The sequence below is a fragment of the Oncorhynchus tshawytscha genome, unplaced genomic scaffold (assembly GCF_018296145.1).
Source record: "Oncorhynchus tshawytscha isolate Ot180627B unplaced genomic scaffold, Otsh_v2.0 Un_contig_3682_pilon_pilon, whole genome shotgun sequence".
NCBI classification, from domain to species: Eukaryota; Metazoa; Chordata; class Actinopteri; order Salmoniformes; family Salmonidae; genus Oncorhynchus; species Oncorhynchus tshawytscha.
This window is the reverse complement of record NW_024609475.1, coordinates 103,307-127,768: the sequence shown is the minus strand read 5'-3', so window position 1 is coordinate 127,768 and position 24,462 is coordinate 103,307. Positions and strand designations below refer to the sequence as shown.

Here is a 24,462-nt window from a genome sequence, read left to right as displayed (position 1 = left end):
GTGGCCAACGAGCCCGTCGTGGGGAGGGTGGCCAACGAGCCCGTCGTGGGGAGGGTGGCCAACGAGCCCGTCGTGGGGAGGGTGGCCAACGAGCCCGTCGTGGGGAGGGTGGCCAACGAGCCCGTCGTGGGGAGGGTGGCCAACGAGCCGGGCGTGGGGAGGGTGGCCAACGAGCCGTCGTGGGGAGGGTGGCCAACGAGCCCGGGCGTGGGGAGGGTGGCCAACGAGCCCGGCGTGGGGAGGGTGGCCAACGAGCCGGGCGTAGGGAGGGTGGCCAACGTGGGGGAGGGTGGCCAACGAGCCGGGCGTAGGGAGGGTGGCCAACGAGCCCGTGTGGGGAGGGTGGCAAACGAGCCCGGTGGGGAGGGTGGCCAACGAGCCCGTCGTGGGGAGGGTGGCCAACGAGCCCGTCGTGGGGGGAGGGTGGCCAACGAGCCAGTCGTGGGGAGGGTGGCCAACGAGCCCGTCGTGGGGAGGGTGGCCAACGAGCCCGTCGTGGGGAGGGTGGCCAACGAGCCCGCCGTGGGGAGGGTGGCCAACGTGGGGAGGGTGGCCAACGAGCCGGGCGTGGGGAGGGTGGCCAACGAGCCGGGCGTGGGGAGGGTGGCCAACGAGCCCGTCGTGGGGAGGGTGGCCAACGAGCCCGTCGTGGGGAGGGTGGCCAACGAGCCCGTCGTGGGGAGGGTGGCCAACGAGCCCGTCGTGGGGAGGGTGGCCAACGAGCCCGTCGTGGGGAGGGTGGCCAACGAGCCCGTCGTGGGAGGGTGGCCAACGAGCCAGTCGTGGGGAGGGTGGCCAACGAGCCCGTCGTGGGGAGGGTGGCCAACGAGCCCGTCGTGGGGAGGGTGGCCAACGAGCCCGGCCGTGGGGAGGGTGGCCAACGAGCCGGGCGTGGGGAGGGTGGCCAACGAGCCCGTCGTGGGGAGGGTGGCCAACGAGCCCGCCGTGGGGAGGGTGGCCAACGAGCCCGCCGTGGGGAGGGTGGCCAACGAGCCCGCCGTGGGGAGGGTGGCCAACGAGCCCGTCGTGGGGAGGGTGGCCAACGAGCCCGTCGTGGGGAGGGTGGCCAACGAGCCCGTCGTGGGGAGGGTGGCCAACGAGCCCGTCGTGGGGAGGGTGGCCAACGAGCCCGTCGTGGGGAGGGTGGCCAACGAGCCCGGGTGGGGAGGGTGGCCAACGAGCCCGCCGTGGGGAGGGTGGCCAACGAGCCGGGCGTAGGGAGGGTGGCCAACGAGCCCGTCGTGGGGAGGGTGGCCAACGAGCCCGTCGTGGGGAGGGTGGCCAACGAGCCCGTCGTGGGGAGGGTGGCCAACGAGCCCGTCGTGGGGAGGGTGGCCAACGAGCCCGTCGTGGGGAGGGTGGCCAACGAGCCAGTCGTGGGGAGGGTGGCCAACGAGCCCGCCGTGGGGAGGGTGGCCAACGAGCCCGCCGTGGGGAGGGTGGCCAACGAGCCCGCCGTGGGGAGGGTGGCCAACGAGCCCGCCGTGGGGAGGGTGGCCAACGAGCCCGCCGTGGGGAGGGTGGCCAACGGCCCGCCGTGGGGAGGGTGGCCAACGAGCCCGCCGTGGGGAGGGTGGCCAACGAGCCCGCCGTGGGGAGGGTGGCCAACGAGCCCGCCGTGGGGAGGGTGGCCAACGAGCCCGCCGTGGGGAGGGTGGCCAACGAGCCCGCCGTGGGGAGGGTGGCCAACGAGCCCGCCGTGGGGAGGGTGGCCAACGAGCCCGCCGTGGGGAGGGTGGCCAACGAGCCCGCCGTGGGGAGGGTGGCCAACGAGCCCGCCGTGGGGAGGGTGGCCAACGAGCCCGCCGTGGGGAGGGTGGCCAACGAGCCCGCCGTGGGGAGGGTGGCCAACGAGCCCGCCGTGGGGAGGGTGGCCAACGTGGGGAGGGTGGCCAACGAGCCCGCCGTAGGGAGGGTGGCCAACGAGCCCGCCGTAGGGAGGGTGGCCAATGAGCCTGTCGTAGCGAATGTAAGCAATGTCCCTACGTGCTCTGGCAGCTTTCATGGCTGGGAAAAATGATTTCCTATTCTGGCAGATAGCTTCAGGATAGTCCTCGCTGAGGAAGATATACGTTCCTCTTAAGTTCTTGGCGCTTTCCAGAACAGCTACTTTGTCCTTGAACCTGAGGAACTTGACTACTATCGGCCTGGGCATCTCACCTTGGCCGGTGGTGGGTTTTCCAGTCCTGTGGGCGTGGTCCACCTCAATTTTCCTGATGTCCATCTCCAAAATCATTTCCCTCACTTTGTCCTCAGACTCCGTCCAGGTCTCGTGGAGATTCTGCAATTCCGTCCACATCCATGGTTGTTCCACCTTGATTGTCCCTCAAGATAATCTGATTTCTCCATCATCGTTATCATGGATTCACACACCGAACCGATGTCCTCTCTCACAGACTTACAGACTGCATTCAACTTGCCCGTTCTCTTGTTTAAACTCATCGAGCTGACCCTGGGAGAACTGCAAACTGTTCTTCAGTTCCTGGACCTCTCTGGTCAGGTCGTACATTCTTTTATTAGTTGAATGCTCCACCAGCATTTGGACAAAACACTTGAAGCTCCCGGCTAACCACCTGTTTGTCAAGGCTGAGAAGTGCCAGTTTCATCAGGAGGCTCCTTCCCAGGCTACCAAATCAGCCCGTAAGGAGTGAAGATGGATGTCAAGAAGGTAAATGCAGTCAGATCATGGCCAGTCCCAACCACCATAAAAGGGGTTACAACGTTTTTTGGGGTTTTGCCAACTTCTACAGCCATTTCATCAGGTATTTGAGCTCCATCCCCGCTCCTCTCACCCTTCTCCTTAAGGGTGGTCCCCGTAGGTTGGTCCAGAGTCTAGCAGCCGACGAGGCCTTCAGTCTACTAATGGGACGTTTCACCCTCCGCCCCCATTGCTCAAACATCCAGATCCCACAATACCTTTTGTGGTGGACGCTTCAGAGGTGGGCGTGGGGGCAGTTCTGTCTCAACGACAAGGTCATCCACAGAAATTGCATCCGTGTGCATATTACTCTAAGAAACTATCCCCCGCAGAGAGGAATTACGACGTCGGTGATCGAGAGCTCCTGGTGGTGAAATTGGCATTAGGGGTGGAGACTGGCTGGAGGGCGCCAAGGACCCATTTGTCATCCTCACCGACCATCGGAACCTGGAGTACATACGGACAGAAAAGGAGGCTGAATCAGCGCCAAGCAAGGTGGGCCCTTTACTTCACAAGATTCTCCCAGGTTAAAAAACCCCACCAAAGCCAATGCCTTGTCACGTCTCTACGATTCGGGAGAGGGTCCTGCCCATGCACCTGTAATCCCTTCCTCTCGAGTTGTAGCCTCTGTGGTCTGGGACGTAGATGTGGACATTCGCCAGTCTCTGGAGACCCACTAACTGTCCTCCTGAAGGCATCTACGTTCCCACGGGGATTAGGGATCATCTGCTGACCTGGGCGCAGACAGCTGTCATCACTGGACAGTCAGGTATTTCTCGCACTACCCAATCGATCTCTGAGAAGTATTGGTGGCCTACCTTGGCGCAGCACGTTAGTCGCTACGTCAACTCCTGATCAAAACAAATCCTCACGGAACGCTCCAGCAGGGAAACTCCTTCCCGTTATGGCCTTCCGGAGGACATCGTCTCTGACCATGGCCCCCAATTCACATTACGGGTGTGGAAAGCCTTTATGGAGAAGCTCGGGGTCAACCTCACTTCTGGGTACCGGCCTCAGTCCAACAGGCAGGTGGAGAGGATGAACCAGGAGCTGGGGAGGTTCCCGAGGAGTCACTTCCAGGACCGGCAGGGAGAGTGGGCCCGATTCCTTCCATGGGCGGAGTACGCCAGTGAAAGGGAGGACAGTATCAGGAGACCCAACTGTGGTTTGTGACTGCTATCATTTCCCAATTCAATTGCAGTAATTCCGTTACTGATTTTCAGGAAATTGTGTTACCGATTCGCAACAGAATTACAAGTTTTAAATCTCTCATTAATTAATAAACAAGTTTGAGATCAGTAAAAGCACAAACTAATTGATAGCTTTACCTTTACTTGTTAGTTCTGTGAACATTCATGATCCTCCCTCTTCATGAGGCAGAGAAATTAGAACATATCTCAAAGGGTTTCTGGTAATGGAATTACAAGGCATAAAGCAAAGTTTCTTAAACGTACAGGAGGCAAATCATTTCTCCAAAACGATACTGAACAAAAATATAAAAAATGCTGAAATAAAAGATCCCAAAAAATGTCTCTGAAATTGTGAAACAATTTGTTTACATCCCTGTTAATCCCATAAACCATCTCCAATGTCAACCGGCCTCACAACCGCAAACCGGATGTATGGCGTTATGTGGTCGAGCGGTTTACTGATGTCAACATTGTGAACAGAGTGCCCCATTGTGGAGTTATGGTATGGCCAGGCATAAACTACAGACAACTAACAACTGTATTTTATCTATGGTCATTTGAAAGCACAGAGATACCGTGACGAGATCCCGGGCCCCATTGTCGTGCCATTCATCCGCTGCCATCACCTCATGTTTCAGCATGATAATGCACGGCCCCATGTCGCAAGGATCTGTACACTTCCTGGAAGCCGACATTTTTTCCCAGTTCTTCCATGGCCTGCATTCTCACTAGACATGTCACCCCATTGAAGAGAAGTGGGGACAACATTCCACAGGCCACAATCAACAGCCTGATCAACTCTATGTGAAGGAGATGTGTCAAGCTGCATGAGGTAAATGGTGGTGACACCAGACACTGACTGGTTTTCTGATCCACACCAGACACTGACTGGTTTTCTGATCCACACCAGACACTGACTGGTTTTCTGATCCACACCAGACACTGACTGGTTTTCTGATCCACACCAGACACTGACTGGTTTTCTGATCCACACCAGACACTGACTGGTTTTCTGATCCACACCAGACACTGACTGGTTTTCTGATCCACACCAGACACTGACTGGTTTTCTGATCCACACCAGACACTGACTGGTTTTCTGATCCACACCAGACACTGACTGGTTTTCTGATCCACACCAGACACTGACTGGTTTTCTGATCCACACCAGACACTGACTGGTTTTCTGATCCACACCAGACACTGACTGGTTTTCTGATCCACACCAGACACTGACTGGTTTTCTGATCCACACCAGACACTGACTGGTTTTCTGATCCACACCAGATACTGACTGGTTTTCTGATCCACACCAGATACTGACTGGTTTCTGATCACAACAGATACTGACTGGTTTTCTGATCACACCAGATACTGACTGGTTTTCTGATCCACACCAGATACTGACTGGTTTCTGATCCACACCAGATACTGACTGGTTTTCTGATCCACACCAGATACTGACTGGTGTTCTGATCCACACCAGATACGGACTGGTTTCTGATCCACACCAGATACTGACTGGTTTTCTGATCCACATCAGATACTGACTGGTTTTCTGATCCACCAGACCTTTATTTAAGGGATCTGTGACCAACAGATAAATTTATTTCAATTGACTGATTTCTTTATTTGAACGGTAAAATCAGTCAAATCTTTTGAAATTGTTGTTTGTTTATATTTTTGTTCAGTTTAAAATATGTAGATTTTTGTTGGCAGTTACTTCAATATTATTTTGTTTTAAATGTATTTCTAAAAATATTTTAGGAGACTTTTATGTTGACCCCTTTCCCATCTTTTAGGTTGAATATATATATGCCTTAATTTGTTTTAAAAAAATGTTTAAAAAATATAGACTCCTAGCTTTCATTTGACACCCAACTTAACACGTTTCTATGAACTTCACATGTTGGTTCTCATGGGTCCTTTTACATGGAATTGCACAGTAGTATTCATCAGCCCATTCACTCAGAGGGAACAGAGGTCTGGCTTCCTTGTAGCAGGAAGGGCAAACACAACAAAGGCCACAAGCAGGCTGGCACACGAGGGAGTGTCCTACTTGGCAAACATGACCTAATTGGCCTGGCAGGTCCATTCTGGTCAGGGTGCTTCTTACAGTAGACTGCCCAGTTGGAAGACGTTCCACTACTAAGACAAACATTTGTATCCAACAACACACAGAGATCTACTATAATCTGCTAATCCATGGACTGTGGTGTACTGTATGTCCTGTACAGGAGGAGGTCATCTGATACTTGTAACCTGCATAATGAGGTCAATATTTTACCAACAGATTACATGTAACAGCACATAACAATCATGATTTTGTTTTCCATTCAGACAGAGTCTGTAGTTGTTTCAAAGACTCCCAAGAAGTTCCACCTTCATTCCTGAGTGTTCTAACTCTGTCCCTAACATTCTACCCCAGAGCGTTCTAACTCTGTCCCTAACATTCTACCCCAGAGCGTTCTAACTCTGTCCCTAACATTCTACCCCAGAGCGTTCTAACTCTGTCCCTAACATTCTACCCCAGAGCGTTCTAACTCTGTCCCTAACATTCTACCCCAGAGTGTTCTAACTCTGTCCCTAACATTCTACCCCAGTGTGTTCTAACTCTGTCCCTAACATTCTACCCCAGAGTGTTCTAACTCTGTCCCTAACATTCTACCCCAGAGTGTTCTAACTCTGTCCCTAACATTCTACCCCAGAGCGTTCTAACTCTGTCCCTAACATTCTACCCCAGAGTGTTCTAACTCTGTCCCTAACATTCTACCCCAGAGTGTTCTAACTCTGTCCCTAACATTCTACCCCAGTGTGTTCTAACTCTGGGCCCTAACATTCTACCCCAGTGTTCTAACTCTGTCCCTAACATTCTACCCCAGTGTGTTCTAACTCTGTCCCTAACATTCTACCCCAGAGTGTTCTAACTCTGTCCCTAACATTCTACCCCAGTGTGTTCTAACTCTGTCCCTAACATTCTACCCCAGAGTGTTCTAACTCTGTCCCTAACATTCTACCCCAGAGTGTTCTCTACTAGTCCCTAACATTCTACCCCAGAGTGTTCTCTCTGTCCCTAACATTCTACCCCAGAGTGTTCTAACTCTGTCCCTAACATTCTACCCCAGAGTGTTCTAACTCTGTCCCTAACATTCTACCCCAGAGCGTTCTAACTCTGTCCCTAACATTCTACCCCAGAGCGTTCTAACTCTGTCCCTAACATTCTACCCCAGAGCAGTTCTAACTCTGTCCCTAACATTCTAAGTGTGTTCTAACTCTGTCCCTAACATTCTACCCCAGAGTGTTCTAACTCTCTCCCTAACATTCTACCCCAGAACTCTAACTCTGTCCCTAACATTCTACCCCAGAGCGACAGAACTAACTCTGTCCCTAACATTCTGGGTCCCCAGTGTGTTCTAACTCTGTCCCTAACATTCTACCCCAGAGTGTTCTAACTCTGTCCCTAACATTCTACCCCAGTGTGTTCTAACTCTGTCCCTAACATTCTACCCCAGAGCGTTCTAACTCTGTCCCTAACATTCTACCCCAGAGCGTTCTAACTCTGTCCCTAACATTCTACCCCAGAGCGTTCTAACTCTGTCCCTAACATTCTACCCCAGAGCAGAACTCTGTCCCTAACATTCTACCCCAGGAGCAACTCTCCCTAACATTCTACCCCAGAGCGTTCTAACTCTGTCCCTAACATTCTACCCCAGAGTGTGACTAACTCTGTCCCTAACATTCTACCCCAGAGTGTTCTAACTCTGTCCCTAACATTCTACCCCAGAGCTTCTAACTCTGTCCCTAACATTCTACCCCAGAGCGTTCTAACTCTGTCCCTAACATTCTACCCCAGAGTGTTCTAACTCTGTCCCTAACATTCTACCCCAGAGTGTTCTAACTCTGTCCCTAACATTCTACCCCAGAGTGTTCTAACTCAGTCCCTAACATTCTACCCCAGGGTGTTCTAACTCTGTCCCTAACATTCTACCCCAGAGCGTTCTAACTCTGTCCCTAACATTATACCCCAGAGCGTTCTAACTCTGTCCCTAACATTCTACCCAGTGTGTTCTAACTCTGTCCCTAACATTCTACCCAGTGTGTTCTAACTCTGTCCCTAACATTGTAGCCCAGAACATTCTAGCCCAGTGTTCTCTATAGGGCCTAACATTCTACCCCAGAGTGTTCTCTATAGGGCCTAACATTCTACCCCAGAGTGTTCTCTATAGGGCCTAACATTCTACCCCAGAGTGTTCTCTATAGGGCCTAACATTCTACCCCAGAGTGTTCTCTATAGGGCCTAACATTCTACCCCAGAGTGTTCTCTATAGGGCCTAACATTCTACCCGAGAGTGTTCTCTATAGGGCCTAACATTCTACCCCAGAGTGTTCTCTATAGGGCCTAACAGTCTACCCCAGAGTGTTCTCTATAGGGCCTAACATTCTACCCCAGAGTGTTCTCTATAGGGCCTAACATTCTACCCCAGAGTGTTCTCTATAGGGCCTAACATTCTACCCCAGAGTGTTCTCTATAGGGCCTAACATTCTACCCCAGAGTGTTCTCTATAGGGCCTAACATTCTACCCCAGAGTGTTCTCTATAGGGCCTAACATTCTACCCCAGAGTGTTCTCTATAGGGCCAGAACATTCTACCCCAGAGTGTTCTCTATAGGGCCAGAACATTCTACCCCAGAGTGTTCTCTATAGGGCCTAACATTCTACCCCAGAGTGTTCTCTATAGGGCCTAACATTCTACCCCAGAGTGTTCTCTATAGGGCCTAACATTCTACCCCAGTGTTCTCTATAGGGCCTAACATTCTACCCCAGAGTGTTCTCTATAGGGCCTAACATTCTAGCCCAGAGTGTTCTAACTCTGTCCCTAACATTGTAGCCCAGAACATTCTACCCCAGAGTGTTCGCTATAGGGCCTAACATTCTACCCCAGAGTGTTCTCTATAGGGCCAGAACATTCTACCCCAGAGTGTTCTCTATAGGGCTAACATTCTACCCCAGAGTGTTCTCTATAGGGCCTAACATTCTACCCCAGAGTGTTCTCTATAGGGCCTAACATTCTACCCCAGAGTGTTCTCTGATAGGTGACAGAACAGAACTCCCCAGAGTGTTCTCTATAGGGCCTCATTCTACCCCAGGGTCTGATAGGGCCTAACAGAACAGAACTCTCTCTACCCTGGGTCTGAGGGGTGACAGAACAGAACTCCTCTCTCTGGGTCTGACCGGGTCTGAAGAAGAACAGAACAGAACTCTCTCTCTGGGTCTGAAGAGGTGACAGAACAGAACTCTCTCTCTGGGTCTGGGTCTGAAGAGGTGACAGAACAGAACTCTCTCTCTGGGTCTGACCGGGTCTGAAGAGGTGACAGAACAGAACTCTCTCTCTGGGTCTGACCGGGTCTGAAGAGGTGACAGAACAGAACTCTCTCTCTCTGGGTCTGAGGAGGTGACAGAACAGAACTCTCTCTCTCTCTGGGTCTGAGGAGGTGACAGAACAGAACTCTCTCTCTCTGGGTCTGAGGAGGTGACAGAACAGAACTCTCTCTCTCTCTGGGTCTGAGGAGGTGACAGAACAGAACTCTCTCTCTCTCTGGGTCTGAAGAGGTGACAGAACAGAACTCTCTCTCTCTCTCTCTGGGTCTGAAGAGGTGACAGAACAGAACTCTCTCTCTCTCTGGGTCTGAAGAGGTGACAGAACAGAACTCTCTCTCTCTCTGGGTCTGAAGAGGTGACAGAACAGAACTCTCTCTCTGGGTCTGACCGGGTCTGAAGAGGTGACGAAACAGAATGAGACTGATGTTCTCCTCCCCCACTGTCTCTCTCTCTCTGTGTCCAGGGGGGCGGACAGCGTGTTTCTTTGTGCTACGTGACAATGGAGAACTGTGACGGGCTGGGGATGGATGAAGGGGTAAAGAGATGGGCTGATCCATGGCCTCTGACCTGGGAGGGGAGGAGGGAAGGGAGAGAGCAGGCTGGGGTATTGAGTTATCTCAGAGCTGCCAGCTGTTCAACCCTTATAGTACAGTAAACCCATTCTCCTGCAGAACAGTCTCTTCTCCTATTTCTACAGTATATGCCTCACACCTCATCTCTGCCCAGGCCCCCCTGACAACGTGGTTGACAGAATTCACCTCAGTCCTCATCTCTGCCCAGGCCCCCCTGACAACGTGGTTGACAGAATTCAACTCAGTCCTCATCTCTGCCCAGGCCCCCTGACAACGTGGTTGACAGAATTCACCTCAGTCCTCATCTCTGCCCAGGCCCCCTGACAACGTGGTTGACAGAATTCACCTCAGTCCTCATCTCTGCCCAGGCCCCCTGACAACGTGGTTGACAGAATTCACCTCAGTCCTCATCTCAGCTCGCTGGTCACCATAGCATCTCCCACCTGTAGCACACGCTCCAGCAGGTATATCTCTCTAGTCACCCCCAAAACCAATTCTTTCTTTGGCCGCCTCTCCTTCCAGTTCTCTGCTGCAAATGACTGGAACGAACTACAAAAATCTCTGAAACTGGAAACACTTATCTCCCTCAGTAGCTTTAAGCACCAACTGTCAGAGCAGCTCACAGATTACTGCACATAGCCCACCTATAATTTAGCCCAAACAACTACCTCTTTCCCTACTGTATTTAATTTATTTATTTTGCTCCTTTGCACCCCATTATTTTTATTTCTACTTTGCACATTCTTCCATTGCAAAACTACCATTCCAGTGTTTTACTTGCTATATTGTATTTACTTTGCCACCATGGCCTTTTTTGCCTTTACCTCCCTTCTCACCTCATTTGCTCACATCGTATATAGACTTGTTTATACTGTATTATTGACTGTATGTTTGTTTTACTCCATGTGTAACTCTGTGTCGTTGTATCTGTCGAACTGCTTTGCTTTATCTTGGCCAGGTCGCAATTGTAAATGAGAACTTGTTCTCAACTTGCCTACCTGGTTAAATAAAGGTGAAATAAAATAAATAAAAAATCTCTGCCCAGGCCCCCCTGACAACATGGCTGACAGAATTCACCTCAGTCCTCATCTCTGCCCAGGTCCCCCTGACAACGTGGCTGACAGAATTCACCTCAGTCCTCATCTCTGCCCAGGTCCCCCTGACAACGTGGCTGACAGAATTCACCTCAGTCCTCATCTCTGCCCAGGTCCCCTGACAACGTGGCTGACAGAATTCACCTCAGTCCTCATCTCTGCCCAGGTCCCCTGACAACGTGGCTGACAGAATTCACCCCAGTCCTCATCTCTGCCCAGGTCCCCCTGACAACGTGGCTGACAGAATTCACCTCAGTCCTCATCTCTGCCCAGGTCCCCCTGACAACGTGGCTGACAGAATTCACCTCAGTCCTCATCTCTGCCCAGGTCCCCCTGACAACGTGGCTGACAGAATTCACCCCAGTCCTCATCTCTGCCCAGGTCCCCTGACAACGTGGCTGACAGAATTCACCTCAGTCCTCATCTCTGCCCAGGTCCCCCTGACAACGTGGCTGACAGAATTCACCTCAGTCCTCATCTCTGCCCAGGTCCCCCTGAGGTGGCTGACAGAATTCACCTCAGTCCTCATCTCTGCCCAGGTCCCCCTGACAACGTGGCTGACAGAATATCATCTGTGTGCAGAGGAGGAAGTTCACCCTGTGTGCAGAGGTCCCCTGACAACGTGGCTGAAGTCCTCATCTCTGCCCAGTCCTGACATCTGTGACAGAATTCACCAGAGGAGGCCCCCTGACAACATGGCTGACAGAATGTCTGTGGGACAGATGCAGAGGAGGAGGAGAAAGTGTATCTGTGTGCAGAGGAGGAAGTATATCTGTGTGCAGAGGAGGAAGTGTATCTGTGTGCAGAGAAGGAAATGTATCTGAGTGCAGAGGAGGAAGTGTATCTGTGTGCAGAGGAGGAAGTGTATCTGTGTGCAGAGGAGATAGGAGGACAAGAGGCCATCATGTACTCTGTAGGCTATACATGGTTTCAGAGGGAACCTGTAGAAATATCCTCTCGTGGACAGAGGCATGTAACATAGAATGATATGCAACATTTTAACTTAGGGTTTCCAAGACGACTAGAAACCATGTCAATATAGCGATTCATTTATTCCAACCTCAGCCTTGAGAACAGGTACCACAGCGGCTTAGAGAACTCCTCACGGTCCAACAGAGAAAACCACACAAAGCACCAATTACTAAAACAAACTGTGTGTTGGCTTCCAAGATACTGTAAATGACCAGGAAGTAGCTAGCTAGCTACTGACATGATCTCACTGGCCATGAACTTGAACTTCCTGCACTAGACACAAAACACTTGGGAGGAATGTGGCCAAGGGGTGAAAACCTTTTCCCTGATGCTGTGAAGGACCATAACACTACTATAGTGACAGATTACTACCCTGACACTGTGAAGGACCATAACACTACTATAGTGACAGATTACTACCCTGACACTGTGAAGGACCATAACACTACTATAGTGACAGATTACTACCCTGACACTGTGAAGGACCATAACACTACTATAGTGACAGATTACTACCCTGACACTGTGAAGGACCATAACACTACTATAGTGACAGATTACTACCCTGACACTGTGAAGGACCATAACACTACTATAGTGACAGATTACTACCCTGACACTGTGAAGGACCATAACACTACAATAGTGACAGATTACTACCCTGACACTGTGAAGGACCATAACACTACTATAGTGACAGATTACTACCCTGACACTGTGAAGGATCATAACACTACTATAGTGACAGATTACTACCCTGACACTGTGAAGGACCATAACACTACTATAGTGACAGATTACTACCCTGACACTGTGAAGGACCATAACACTACAATAGTGACAGATTACTACCCTGACACTGTGAAGGACCATAACACTACTATAGTGACAGATTACTACCTGACACTGTGAAGGACCATAACACTACTATAGTGACAGATTACTACCCTGACACTGTGAAGGACCATAACACTACTATAGTGACAGATTACTACCCTGACACTGTGAAGGACCATAACACTACTATAGTGACTGATTACTACCCTGACACTGTGAAGGACCAGAACACTACTATAGTGACAGATTACTACCCTGACACTGTGAAGGACCATAACACTACTATAGTGACAGATTACTACCCTGACACTGTGAAGTACCATAACACTACTATAGTGACAGATTACTACCCTGACACTGTGAAGGGACCAGAACACTACTATAGTAAACAGATTACTACCCTGACACTGTGAAGGACCAGAACACTACAATAGTGACAGATTACTACCCTGACACTGTGAAGGACCAGAACACTACTATAGTGACAGATTACTACCCTGACACTGTGAAGGGACCATAACACTACAATAGTGACAGATTACTACCCTGACACTGTGAAGGGACCATAACACTACAATAGTGACAGATTACTACCCTGACACTGTGAAGAACCAGAACACTACAATAGTGACAGATTACTACCCTGACACTGTGAAGGACCAGAACACTACTATAGTGACAGATTACTAGCCTGATGCTGTGAAGGATCATAACACTACTTTAGTGACAGATTACTAGCCTGACACTGTGAAGGACCAGAACACTACTTTAGTGACAGATTACTAGCCTGACACTGTGAAGGACCAGAACACTACTATAGTGACAGATTACTACCCTGACACTGTGAAGGACCATAACACTACTATAGTGACAGATTACTACCTGACACTGTGAAGGACCAGAACACTACTATAGTGACAGATTACTACCCTGACACTGTGAAGGACCATAACACTACTATAGTGACAGATTACTACCCTGACACTGTGAAGGACCAGAACACTACAATAGTGACAGATTACTACCCTGACACTGTGAAGGACCAGAACACTACTATAGTGACAGATTACTACCCTGACACTGTGAAGGACCAGAACACTACAATAGTGACAGATTACTACCCTGACACTGTGAAGGACCAGAACACTACAATAGTGACAGATTACTACCCTGACACTGTGAAGGACCAGAACACTACTATAGTGACAGATTACTACCCTGACACTGTGAAGGGACCATAACACTACAATAGTGACAGATTACTACCCTGACACTGTGAAGGGACCATAACACTACAATAGTGACAGATTACTACCCTGACACTGTGAAGAACCAGAACACTACAATAGTGACAGATTACTACCCTGACACTGTGAAGGACCATAACACTACTATAGTGACAGATTACTACCCTGACACTGTGAAGGACCATAACACTACTATAGTGACAGATTACTACCCTGACACTGTGAAGGACCAGAACACTACTATAGTGACAGATTACTACCCTGACACTGTGAAGGACCAGAACACTACTATAGTGACAGATTACTACCCTGACACTGTGAAGGACCAGAACACTACTATAGTGACAGATTACTACCCTGACACTGTGAAGGACCATAACACTACTATAGTGACAGATTACTACCCTGACACTGTGAAGGACCAGAACACTACTATAGTGACAGATTACTACCCTGACACTGTGAAGGGACCATAACACTACTATAGTGACAGATTACTACCCTGACACTGTGAAGGACCAGAACACTACTATAGTGACAGATTACTACCCTGACACTGTGAAGGACCAGAACACTACAATAGTGACAGATTACTACCCTGACACTGTGAAGGACAGATAGTGACAGATTACTACCCTGACACTGTGAAGGGACCAGAACACTACTATAGTGACAGATTACTACCCTGACACTGTGAAGGACCAGAACACTACAATAGTGACAGATTACTACCCTGACACTGTGAAGGGACCATAACACTACTATAGTGACAGATTACTACCCTGACACTGTGAAGGACCAGAACACTACTATAGTGAAGATTACTACCCTGACACTGTGAAGGGACCATAACACAAATAGTGACAGATTACTACCCTGACACTGTGAAGGACCAGAACACTACAATAGTGACAGATTACTACCCTGACAAGGACCAGAACACTTGACAGATTTTTACCCTGACACAAATCATTTTACTTTAGTGACAGATTACCCTGACACTGTGAAGGGATACTATAGTATTACTAGCATTACCTTAGTAATGAGGGTTTGGCAAAAATAAAAACCTTCATCTGTGAGCAATTATATGTCATCACTAATCACTTTGATGAAATGCAATGTTTGGATTTGTCATGCGTGCTGAGAATTCAACCACAGCTTGTTGAGAAAACAAGAAGAATAAATGCACAACCCAAAAGCCTTATTATCTAAATCAGGGATTCTTGAAAAAAAAAAAAAGTGAAAATATACATTTTGGATTTTTCACAAATATTTTTCTTAAAATTAACATTCGAAATATATATTTTGATAGACAAAGTATCTCTCTCTCAACATTTAAAATAAACAACCTCATTCTTACATGTTTTCATAACAAGGCAACTAAATGGATTTATGTCAACTCTGTCACACGCACCATAAAAAGACAACTAAATGGATTTATGTCAACTCTGTCACACGCACCATAAAAAGGCAACTAAATGGATTTATGTCAACTCTGTCACACACCATAAAAAGACAACTAAATGGATTTATGTCAACTCTGTCACACACACCATAAAAAGACAACTAAATGGATTTATGTCAACTCTGTCACACACACCATAACAAGGCAACTAAATGGATTTATGTCAACTCTGTCACACGCACCATAAAAAGACAACTAAATGGATTTATGTCAACTCTGTCACACACCATAAAAAGACAACTAAATGGATTGTCAACTCTGTCACACACCATAAAAAGGCAACTAAATGGATTTATGTCAACTCTGTCACACACACCATAAAAAGACAACTAAATGGATTTATGTCAACTCTGTCACACACCATAAAAGGCAACTAAATGGATTTATGTCAACTCTGTCACACACACCATAAAAGACAACTAAATGGATTTATGTCAACTCTGTCACACGCACCATAAAAAGACAACTAAATGGATTTATGTCAACTCTGTCACACACACCATAAAAAGACTCTTCATTTCTACATGTGTTTAAAGACCTTGATTGATTAATTAATTAAAAATTAATTAAAACATTAGATTATTCAAATATGTAATTCCACGGCAACGGAATTGCGCTGACACTCAGATTCTTTACCAAACAAAAACCACTGATTTAAAAAGTCCAACCATACATACACAAGGACTACTTTTAACCATTTATATTGAACATTTTACAAAAACACTTTTTACTGGAAGAAGTTTGGTAACAGAATTTCTGTAAAATCTCCCTCAGTATCCAAATTTTTCAATAAATAATTGATTAGGTCTACTTTTACTTATTACTTCTGTGAACTTTCATTATCCTCCCTCCCTCCCTCCTTCTAAAGAAATTAGTAAATATCTTAAAGATGTGGGGGGGGGGGTAACGGTAACGGAGTTTGGTAACGGAGTTTCAAGCTGCAAGGCAATGTTTCTTAAACTTACAGGGGGCAAAAAAAATGTCTAAGTATTGATTTTAATTGTCAGGAGTCTTCAACATGACTGTTTTGATGTACCCTGTATAGTAGATGTTTCCTGAGGCAGGAGTCTTCAACATGACTGTTTTGATGATGTACCCTGTATAGTAGATGTTTCCTAAGGCAGGAGTCTTCAACATGACTGTTTTGATGATGTACCCTGTATAGTAGATGTTTCCTGAGGCAGGAGACTTCAACATGACTGTTTTGATGATGTACCCTGTATAGTAGATGTTTCCTAAGGCAGGAGTCTTCAACATGAGATGTTTCTGTCTTTGACTGTTTTGATGTACCCTGTATAGTAGATGTTTCCTAAGGCAGGAGACTTCAACATGACTGTTTTGATGTACCCTGTATAGTAGATGTTTCCTAAGGCAGGAGTCTTCAACATGACTGTTTTGATGTACCCTGTATAGTAGATGTTTCCTAAGGCAGGAGTCTTCAACATGACTGTTTTGATGTACCCTGTATAGTAGATGTTTCCTAAGGCAGGAGACTTCAACATGACTGTTTTGATGTACCCTGTATAGTAGATGTTTCCTAAGGCAGGAGACTTCAACATGACTGTTTTGATGATGTACCCTGTATAGTAGATGTTTCCTAAGGCAGGAGACTTCAACATGACTGTGTTTTGATGATGTACCCTGTATAGTAGATGTTTCCTAAGACCCATTTCCATCAGTTGGTCTAGAAATCAAAGCCTTTGCTTTATTTCTGAATTTTTAGGATAGAAAATGGTTGAAATATTTATCTATGCCTTAATTTCTCTAAAATATTAGACTGCTAGCTTTCATTTGACCCCCAATTTAAATATGCTTCTATCAACTTCACTTTGGTGCTCATGGGTCATTTTAAATGAACTAATACAAATCTCTAAACCTCTTTTTGTTTTGTTTTATTGCACTATATAAATGCTCCAGGGATTATTTCAAGTTAGCATTTTTGTCATGTTTTTCTAGATTTACAACATAAAACCACATTTATAAAGCAAACAGTATCCCTTAGGTTTAGTACAGACAACACTAAAAGAGTTTAAGCACGTTGCAGAACAGTGATTCAGATATTTTTCCAGAATATAAATGACAGAAAAATAACGCATCTTTAAGAGGGTTAGCCATCAGCGATGGAGTTGACAAGCCACTGGAGTTAACAGGTAGTCTGACATGTTTTTTTTACCAATAGAAATTAAAAGTTAAAATGCAAACATTTGTACAAATATGAAAAATTATGAATAAGAAAATCCTCAATAAAAACAAAACGTTTTTTTTCCCCCCCATTCAAGTGGTATACAAAGTTACATTTGAGTTTTTTTCTCCGTTGATTTATGACTAAAACCTAATGAAAATAAACATATTTGAACCAAAAATCATATCTTAATCTATCAGGTAGATGGAGTTGATAGTTTATGGTTGTGATCATGGTGACTTGAATATTGGTTGTTTAAATAGAAGTAGAGAACATGAAGGTCCTTATGGTGTCGCTCACCTGATTCATTTAGGACTCCGACGTTAATGTCCAAATCTCTAAACACATGTTTTGTAAGGAAATCACAGTTCTGAGAGAAATATTCTTCAATGTCACAGAGAGGGAATTGCAAGAAACTTCACAAGATCATTTCCCAGTTAATATTAATTATTGACCGTTTTTAGAATTGGTCAACTTTTTTTGAGAGTTCGGAATTGGGATCGTTTGTCCCAGACAAGGGCATATCCGGTCCCAGAGCGGACATGGAAATAATAATAATAATAATAATATTGAAAATATTAGGACAATTCCTAAAAATAAAAATAAATCTTTCCCCTTAAAAAAAAATCGATAAATGTTTAATCTCGAATAATAATACAAAATAATGTTTGTTTCAACTAATAAGAAATAAAGTTTCCCTGCCGAACAAGGATTGTGCGGACTTTTAAGAGTCAGTGAGTTACTAGTTGCCTACCTTCAGCGGATTCTCCCGGATTTCAGTGAACGGAGACGGTCGAGATGAATTCTGTCCTGTTCTGTTAGAAAACACGCTGTCTAAAGTTGAGTTGTTCGCCATCTTTTCCTCTATCGTAGCCTTTCCTTCCAACTAGGCTACTTCATCGCAACTCAAGATTCCCCTTTTCACATGTTTGTCCGGTTCCAGTCTTGACATCCCGTGAGTTTGAGTCTTTCCTGCCCGGTCAACCGGCAGAAGGGTCAGTCTGCTCGTCACCACGTCAGTACGAATTAACGAGGCGGGGATGCAGCTGGAGAGCACAGACTTCCCCGGATGTGACCAGTGGCAGACAGTTGTCACTTGTACACAGAATACATGTCATCTAATCTTTTAGAATATAATAATAATATAATATTGTGGCGAACGGGAAGCAAACACTGGATTTTGGCGTGAAAGGCGGACTTCCCACTTGATGGGAATTGTAACGTGGCTCATATAGCGAGGATCGTTACAATATAATAAGATTGACATCTAAGGAATGTTTTAGCGAGTTATGCTTCAAGTTTATTTAATTAATTAATTAATCATTTAATTAATAAATAAACCAAATCAACATAATCCGCCATTATGCCACTGATTGCTATTGAACATCATAGCAGTCGCCATCTGGCGGACAATTAGAGAAACGTGAACATAATCTATAGTGGTATAGACCCAAATAATATCTGTCAAGAATGAATGACATAATCTAAAGCAGTATAGACCCAAATAATATCTGTTAAGAATGAATGACACAATCTATAGCAGTATAGACCCAAATAATATCTGTCAAGAATGAATGACACAATCTATAGCAGTATAGACCCAAATAATATCTGTTAAGAATTCAAGTGTCACTTGTACCCATGATCAAAGGCCAGAGGACTCCTCTATTCTGCACTGTTGTCCTGTCTGTTGTACTGACAATACTGTCTGTTGATCTGACAATACTGTCTGTTGTCCTCACAATACTGTGTGTTGTGCTGACAATACTGTCTGTTGTCCTGCCTGTTGATTTGACAATACTGTCTGTTGTCCTGCCTGTTGATTTGACAATACTGTCTGTTGTCCTGCCTGTTGATCTGACAATACTGTCTGTTGTCCTGCCTGTTGATTTGACAATACTGTCTGTTGTCCTGCCTGTTGTCCTGACAATACTGTGTGTTGTGCTGACAATACTATCTGTTGTCCTGCCTGTTGATCTGACAATACTGTCTGTTGACCTGCCTGTTGTCCTGACAATACTGTGTGTTGTCCTGACAATACTTGTGTTGTGCTGACAATACTGTGTGTTGTACTGACAATACTGTCTGTTGTCATGTCTGTTGTACTGACAATACTGTCGGTTGTCCTGTCTGTTGTACCGTCTGTTGTCATGTATGTTGTGCTGGCAATACTGTCTGTTGTCCTGTCTGTTGTGCTGTCTGTTGTACTGACAATACTGTCTGTTGTCCTGCCTGTTGTACTGACAATACTGTCTGTTGTACTGACAATACTGTCTGTTGTCCTGCCTGTTGTACTGACAATACTGTCTGTTGTCCTGCCTGTTGTACTGACAATACTGTCTGTTGTGCTGACAATACTGTGTGTTGTCCTGTCTGTTGTACCGTCTGTTGGCCTGTATGGTGTCCTGTCTGTTGTACCGTCTGTTGGCCTGTATGGTGTCCTGTCTGTTGTCCTGTCTGTTGTACTACTACACCTGTATGGAGTGTGTATAGTCTGATACTACTACACCAGTATAGAGTGTGTATAGTCTTGACCTGATACTACTAAAGGGTAATGTTTTAAATAACTGGAGAGACAGGGTAATGTTTTAAATAAGTGGAGAGCCGGGGTAATGTTTTAAATAACTGGAGAGCCGGGGTAATGTTTTAAATAAGTGAGATCCAGGGTAAAATAACTGTTTTTTTAAATAAATGAGATCCAGGGTAATGTTTTAAATAAATGGAGAGCCAGGGTAATGTTTTAAATAAATGGAGAGCCAGGGTAATGTTTTAAATAAATGAGATCCAGGGTAATGTTTTAAATAAATGGAGTTCCAGGGTAATGTTTTAAATAAATGAGATCCAGGGTAATGTTTTAAATAAGTGGAGAGCCGGGGTAATGTTTTAAATAAATGAGATCCAGGGTAATATTTTAAATAAATGAGATCCAGAGTAATGTTTTAAATAAGTGGAGAGCCGGGGTAATGTTTTAAATAACTGGAGAGCCGGGGTAATGTTTTAAATAAATGAGATCCAGGGTAATGTTTTAAATAAATTAGTTCCAGGGTAATGTTTTAAATAAATGAGATCCAGGGTAATGTTTTAAATAAATGAGTTCCAGGGTAATGTTTTCAATAAGTGGAGTGCCGGGGTAATGTTTTAAATAAATGAGTTCCAGGGTAATGTTTTAAATAAGTGGAGAGCCGGGGTAATGTTTTAAATAAATGAGATCCAGGGTAATGTTTTAAATAAATGAGTTCCAGGGTAATGTTTTAAATAAATGAGTTCCAGGGTAATGTTTTAAATAAGTGAGATCCAGGGTAATGTTTTAAATAAGTGGAGAGCCGGGGTAATGTTTCAAATAAATGAGAATGTTTTAAATAGGTAATGTAATGTTTTAAATAAGTGGAGAGACAGGGTAATGTTTTAAATAAGTGGAGAGCCGGGGTAATGTTTTAAATAAGTGGAGAGACAGGGTAATGTTTTAAATAAATGAGATCCAGGGTAATGTTTTAAATAAATGGAGAGCCAGGGTAATGTTTTAAATAAATGAGTTCCAAATAAATGAGTTCCAGGGTAATGTTTTAAATAAATGAGATCCAGGGTAATGTTTTAAATAAATGAGATCCAGGGTAATGTTTTAAATAAGTGGAGAGCCGGGGTTAGGTTTTATCGCACTACGATGATGTGGTAATAAGGACTAATGATGATAGATAACCTTTCAGGAAGGCTGTTCTGGAATCAGATTATTACATCTCCACTGGAAACACTGAGTGGATGCTACAGAGCTCAGCAACAGTAAATGAAACCCAGCATTCCCACGGCCATCTCATACTGGGGATATACTGAGCAACATCAGAGGGAATGGCCTCTGACTGACCAATACCAGGCTGAAGAAACCAGCTGGAGAAAACCTTAGATGAGTAGAAATATGAATACATAACTATAAGTAGATCTGTCTCCTATAGGCAGAATATAGTCATATAGAATACAGCCCTATAGAATACAGTCATATAGAACACAGTCATATAGAATACAGTCCTATAGAATACAGTCATATAGAACACAGTCCTATAGAATACAGTCATATAGAATACAGTCATATAGAACACAGTCCTATAGAATACAGTCCTTAGAATACAGTCCTATAGAATACAGCCCATTAGAATACAGTCATATAGAATACAGCCCATTAGAATACAGTCATATAGAATACAGCACTATAGAATACAGCCCATTAGAATACAGTCATATAGAATACAGCCCATTAGAATACAGTCATATAGAATACAGTCATATAGAATACAGTCATATAGAATACAGTCATATAGAATACAGTCATATAGAATACAGTCATATAGAATACAGTCATATAGAATACAGTCATATAGAATACAGCACTATAGAATACAGTCATATAGAATACAGTCATATAGAATACAGTCATATAGAATACAGCCCATTAGAATACAGTCATATAGAATACAGCCCATTAGAATACAGTCATATAGAATACAGCACTATAGAATACAGCCCATTAGAATACAGTCATATAGAATACAGTCCATATAGAATACAGTCATATAGAATACAGTCCTATAGAATACAGTCATATAGAATACAGTCATATAGAATACAGTCATATAGAATACAGCCCTATAGAATACAGTCCTTTAGAATACAGTCATATAGAATACAGTCATATAGAATACAGTCATATAGAATACAGTCCTTTAGAATACAGTCCTATAGAATACAGTCATATAGAATACAGTCATATAGAATACAGTCCTATAGAATACAGTCCTATAGAATACAGTCCTATAGAATACAGTCCTATAGAATACAGTCCTTTAGAATACAGTCCTATAGAATACAGTCAGTCCTATAGAATACAGTCATATAGAATACAGTCCATATAGAATACAGTCATATAGAATACAGTCCTATAGAATACAGTCATATAGAATACAGTCATATAGAATACAGTCATATAGAATACAGTCATATAGAATACAGTCATATAGAATACAGTCACAGTCCTATATAGAATACAGTCCTATAGAATACAGTCCTATAGAATACAGTCATATAGAATACAGCCCATTAGAATACAGTCATATAGAATACAGTCATATAGAATACAGTCATATAGAATACAGCCCTATAGAATACAGTCCTTTAGAATACAGTCCTATAGAATACAGTCCTATAGAATACAGCACTATAGAATACAGTCCTTTAGAATACAGTCATATAGAATACAGTCATATAGAATACAGTCCTATAGAATACAGTCCTATAGAATACAGTCATATAGAATACAGCCCTATAGAATACAGTCCTATAGAATACAGTCCTTTAGAATACAGTCCTATAGAATACAGTCATATAGAATACAGTCCTATAGAATACAGTCATATAGAATACAGTCCTTTAGAATACAGTCCTATAGAATACAGTCATATAGAATACAGTCATATAGAATACAGTCCTATAGAATACAGTCCTATAGAATACAGTCATATAGAATACAGTCAGTATAGAATACAGTCCTATAGAATACAGTCCTTTAGAATACAGTCCTATAGAATACAGTCATATAGAATACAGTCCTATAGAATACAGCCCTATAGAATACAGTCATATAGAATACAGTCCATTAGAATACAGTCCTATAGAATACAGTCATATAGAATACAGTCATATAGAATACAGCACTATAGAATACAGTCCTTTAGAATACAGTCATATAGAATACAGTCATATAGAATACAGTCATATAGAATACAGCACTATAGAATACAGTCCTATAGAATACAGTCCTTTAGAATACAGTCATATAGAATACAGTCCTATAGAATACAGTCCTTTAGCAACCTGCACTCAGGGGTAGACGTAACATAGTAAACGTAATTCCATGACATAATTAGTATGATATGTTTTGTATGGTACGTATTCATTTGTGGATGTCTGTCACCCATTTAGTATGATATGTTACGCATTTGCAAAACGTATGATATGTTACGAATTAATATTTGTTGTTTGCTAACGTTAACTAGGTGTCTAACACAAATGTTAGCTATGTGGCTAATGTTAGCTAGGCTACGGTTAGGAGTTAGGTTAAAATTTTAAGTCTAGGGTTAGGGGAAGGGTTAGCTAACATGCTTAGTTGCAAAGTAGCTAATGATCTAAAATGGTAAAGTTGCCCGTGGTGAGATTTGAACACGCAACGTTTGGATCCTAGATGTTCGCGTTATACTACCCGACCAACCCCCATACTTTTGTTTTTGCCTTAAGTAACCTTCTGTCTTAGGTAACCATACTAAACATAACATGTCATAGCAATTTCAGTGTCCCGGATTTACGTTGACTATGCTACGTCTAGTCTATGAGACCAGACTGGTATGTGTGTGTCCAGTTTGTAGTTTGCATTACACTCAGACAGCCTCCATTACCATCAGGTATAATGTGGGGTGATTATCTACCTGTGAAGGAGAGGAGAAGGAATCATAGAGCAGCTTTTTATTTCACAGACATATGTTCAGTCTCAACCCCCCCTCCAACCCCCCCCACCCAGTCCCAACCCCCCACAACCCCCAAGTCCCAACCCCCCAGCTCCAACCCCCGGTCCCCCCACCCCCACCACTCCCCAGCTCTGGCCCCCCACCCCCACCTCCCCAGCTCCAGTCCCCCCACCCCCCCACCACTCCCCAGCTCTAGCCCCCCACCCCCACCACTCCCCAGCTCCAACCCCCCACCACTCCCCAGCTCTAGCCCCCCACCCCCACCTCCCCAGCTCTATCCCTGGCCTCAGGTTATGATGATGTGAGCTATTGGCAGCAGT

At 44.9% G+C, this 24,462-nt stretch overlaps 1 protein-coding gene across 4 annotated transcripts in view; it reads right to left on the bottom strand.

Moving 5' to 3' along the window:
• Positions 1-18,716, bottom strand: part of LOC112241099 (NIPA-like protein 2) — a 46,683-nt gene extending 27,967 nt beyond the window's left edge. Inside the window, exon 1 of one of the 4 annotated variants that reach the window (XR_006082230.1) lies at positions 18,391-18,716. Coding sequence is in view for 3 of the 4 variants with exons in the window: in XM_042315472.1 (XP_042171406.1) it covers positions 18,391-18,492 (102 nt within the window). In the remaining variant the exon portion in view is untranslated. Of the gene's footprint in view, positions 1-17,936; positions 18,144-18,390 lie in introns of those variants that run through there. The other 3 variants (XM_042315472.1, XM_042315471.1, XM_042315473.1) reach the window with 3 other exon arrangements.
• Between the last annotated feature and the right edge of the window lie 5,746 nt (positions 18,717-24,462).